The 4,098-nt window shown below is 37.5% G+C and overlaps 1 protein-coding gene across 1 annotated transcript in view; it reads right to left on the reverse strand.

Annotated features, from left to right (window-relative positions):
* Positions 1-3,597, reverse strand: part of LOC108802433 (bone morphogenetic protein 2-A-like) — a 14,315-nt gene extending 10,718 nt beyond the window's left edge. Inside the window, exon 1 of the mRNA XM_018574289.1 lies at positions 3,315-3,597. Within this exon, the coding sequence (XP_018429791.1) occupies positions 3,315-3,597 (283 nt within the window). The remainder of the gene's footprint in view (positions 1-3,314) is intronic.
* Positions 3,598-4,098: the final 501 nt, after the last annotated feature.

A 4,098-nucleotide genomic window follows, 5' to 3' on the forward strand; every position in this document is an offset into this window, starting at 1 on the left:
GGGGCGCTTTTGTATTTATTCCTAAACTGGTCCTTTAAATAGTTAAATAATCCTGTATTATGAGGTAGTATATCGAGAAATGAAAAAAATAACATTTAAGCTCCTTTTGTATTTATTTAAAAAGGGACCTATATCCTATAATAAATTTTTAAAAATAAAGGTGCTGTCTAAGTACAGACACAATAAAATGCCTACAGCTTTCTTTTATTACCCAGAAAAGCCTATTTTGTGCCCTCCTCTGATTTAGCTTCACTTTGCAACTGGTCCCTGACTTAAAGTATATCTAGCCCAAAATATTTATTTTTTAAAGAGTTGATAGAGTAATGAATGAAATTTGAATATTGATGAATATTTTTGCCATCAGTGTCCGATTTGGGACATTTGCCTTAATTTCCTTTAGACAACACAGGAAGAGAGAGGACATCTCTCCAAATTGAAGGAAATCCCCTCTTAGACAGCTGTCACCAGAACAAATGTTCAGGATTTTCCCTCTAATTTTACTCCTGGTGACAGTGGTTACCAGGAAAAATGAAGGGGGCAGGTCTTCCTAATGGGAACACAAATCGCAATATAAACCTGACAGAGGTGTTTCGCCCTCACCATTCTATTCAAAACTTCAAAACAGAAATTGTTTTATGGGCAAAGCCCACCTATCTGCCATTTCAATGTGAAATGAGGCTGCTTCAGTTGCCAGAAAGAGCAGTCTTAAGCTGTCCATACACTAGTAGATTTCTGAATGAAAGATCTTTATTTTCCAACAAAAGATCTTTCTTTAATACACGATAATGCCATAAGACATACGACACTTGACGAATGTCGAACAAAATTTAGTTTTATTTTAACCGCTTGCCATCCACCCGTAGAAAATAAACAGACAGATGACAAGCTCCCTACAACAGGGCACCGTAAATATAAAAAAGTAATTCTGCTCGCGCGTGCCCTCTAGCGCACTCATGAGTAGCACACACTGACAAGTGTAAACAGCCGGTAATGGCTGTTCCATACAAATGATTGGGCGGCTCTATAGCCGTCCGATTGATGGTATGTGCCCAGCAGTGTGCATCCCCCCCCTCCACCGCTGTTACCAGCTATGCCGGGCTCTACTGTCTCCTCTGTGGCGGCTATCTGCAGTAAGATCAGAGAGAGGTCAGCACTCTCCCACCTGCTGAGCTCCTCTCCCAACTCTGAATGCAGAAGTGGTGTGTATTACATCACTTCCGTGTTCAGCTGTCATTTCCCTGGTTGCTATAGCCAGAGGAGAAGCTGATGAAGCAGATCTCTGCTTCATCAGCTTCTTTGAGGATCTCCAAGTGACATTAGGGTGTCTTAAAGAGGACATGTAAGTTTGCCTGTGCTATCACATAGGGAGTTGTTAGCCCCCTATGTGATAGCAACAACATTAGGTATAAAAAAAAAATAAAAATATTTTTTTTACATTAAAACCCCCCAAAAATTGTAATTCCCCGCCCATATACAAATGTAAATACACGTCGGGTATGCCTACACGGAAAAACGATGATTGCGCCACAATGTTACATCTAACCGCTAATGTCTGAGTTCGAGCAATAATTCTCGGGCCATCAATCACTGATAACACTAAACTGATGAGTGGTAAAAGCTTTTAAATCATCACCTATGGCCAATTGTGGGTAGTGTAGTTTTTTGCAGTTTTGCGGGTTGCACGAGGCTTTACATGTTTGTTTACTAATTGGTTAGTAATTAATGTTTCATAACATAATGTAGGGAAAACAGTTTTTTTTCAAAATGTTTGGTAATTGTCTCTTAATATAGTAAGAAATAAAAACCCCAGTGGTGATTAAATACTACCAAAAGACAGCTCTATCTGTCCCAAAAAAATAAATAAAGTTCATTTCAGTACAGCGCTGCATGAAAAGTTTTGCAACTCTGAATACTGAAAAATAGCCTGGATAGGAAGAGGGTTTAACACCCCAGTCATCAAGTGGTTAGCATTCAATTTTAGAATGAATGGAGTTTCATGCAAGAAACATTTTACATTCTGCTCCTTCGATTTTTTTTGTCACTACGGTCAAAATCATAGTTACATAGTATTTGAGGTTGAATAAAGACATAAGTCCATCAAGTACAACCTATTGTGTGTGTGTGTGTGTGTGTGTGTATACGTCCCTGAGTCATCCCATTCTTAAGAGTACCTGTACCGCTGTACTTTACAGTCTCTCAGGAAATTGTCCAAATGCTTCTTGAATGATTCCACACTATGTGCTGAAATCACTGCTGAGTTCCAGACCCTAACCGCTCGAACTGAGAAGAACCCCCTTCGCCCCTTGTGTTGGATTTGACCCCATCAACTAATAGAAAGTTATTTTAAAAATCGAAGTTATTTCAAAGTATATGGCACGCTTTACTGGATGCAGGATAAAATCTAGAACAGGTTCACTGATTAAATATCTGGTGCCTGGTCCACTTATTTCAGGGGAGAAAGGCTATCTCCAACATATAAATGTACTCACATGGCCAATTTTCACCCATCACACCAGCAATATCTTTTACATGTGAATCAAATAAAAAGCAAATGTAGAAAGTCTCCAGAGCATGCACATTTGCACATGCATATTGTGTAGTATGACCATATGAAAAATCATGAACATGAAAAACTGTTATAAGTATAGTGATTGGTCTTGTAAGTAGAATGATCACAAAGGTATAATAAAATGAATAATAAGATAACAATTTTTACTTCAACATGCAACAATTGCACATTTTGAGCATGTAATGTGATTGGGAGAAGAAAGACCAAAATAAAATAGTAGTAAAACATTGTAAAAATAATTTGGTTTCAGTTTTAAAATTCTCCTTATGTGAGGGGATGCCATATGCTGTTTGACCTCAGGAATGTGTGTTCAGCTCTAGTGAATTAATATAACTTCATGCTGGGTATACAAAAGTATTTCACATACACACATGTAATGTTCACCTTAAGACTATTGTAATCATTTTCTGCATTGTTCCTTTTTTAGGCTTTCTGTGGCTGGTGTTATTTCAACAAGATCCTAACAAAAGTGACACGCATAAGGGTGTCATTGCCCACACAATACAGACATGTAAAAATGCATTGCCACATGTATGCTAAATCAGAATAACTGTTTTGAAACATGCAAGTCTTAGGATACATCTACTTATGCATACAACCGATGCATGCATACATTTAGTTGCTGTCTAAAATTTAAGATAGAAGATTTAAAACTGAACTTGTACATTAATACATTAGCACAAACTGGAAACTGTAACATTTAACACATATATATCATTATTTCTATATACAGTACGATCCTCACCTTTGTTTTCAAAGCTTCTTACCACATTGCCTTTCAGGAGTCCAGGTGCTTTGGTGCTTCCATCAGGTGCAGCCACTCGACTATACAGTTCTAGCATAAAATGAGGAGGTTTTTTAGCTGATGTAATGTTGTGTGGCAGCTCACCAAAAGCAAACACTTCCTGCAGTTTCTGGATGGCTTCAGATACAGGAACATAACTCTTCCGGTGGGGCTCCGAACCCAAGTGAAAAAGAGATGCTGAGTCACAAAAGGACAGGATGACAAAGCTGACCAAAACATTCATCTTAAAATAATAATTGTTGCCACTATTCTGCAAGTAAATGGTGACTATTGTTCCACTAATGATTCATCTGTACTAATAATTATCCTGGAAACTGTTTGTTCACCATGCAGAAAATGACCCCTTCAAATTTGACTATGACTAGCAGACTTGCTGCACAGCTACAGTCCAGGATCTTCGAACCTATTCTGAAATTAAAATGAAACCCTAAATCAAATGTCCTTGCCTCTTTACAATATAAATACCCCCCCCCTAATTTCACACCCATGAATTGCAAAGGGAGGGGTATAAGGTATAGGAAAGCAAACAGGAGTAACTCAATAAGTGTGAACAATCACAGTGGGATTGTATTGTTTTTTGTATGTTATGTTAATTCCTCAAGAACAAATTGTCACCAAGTACACACACTTAATTCCAGTAAGCCCCGTAATTCCTTAGTCATTTATGTATACCTCCTTATATATAGAATAATACAAATCATATATATATATATATATATATATA

The sequence above is a fragment of the Nanorana parkeri genome, unplaced genomic scaffold (assembly GCF_000935625.1).
Source record: "Nanorana parkeri isolate BGI_ZX_2015 unplaced genomic scaffold, ASM93562v1 scaffold2860, whole genome shotgun sequence".
NCBI classification, from domain to species: domain Eukaryota; kingdom Metazoa; phylum Chordata; class Amphibia; order Anura; family Dicroglossidae; genus Nanorana; species Nanorana parkeri.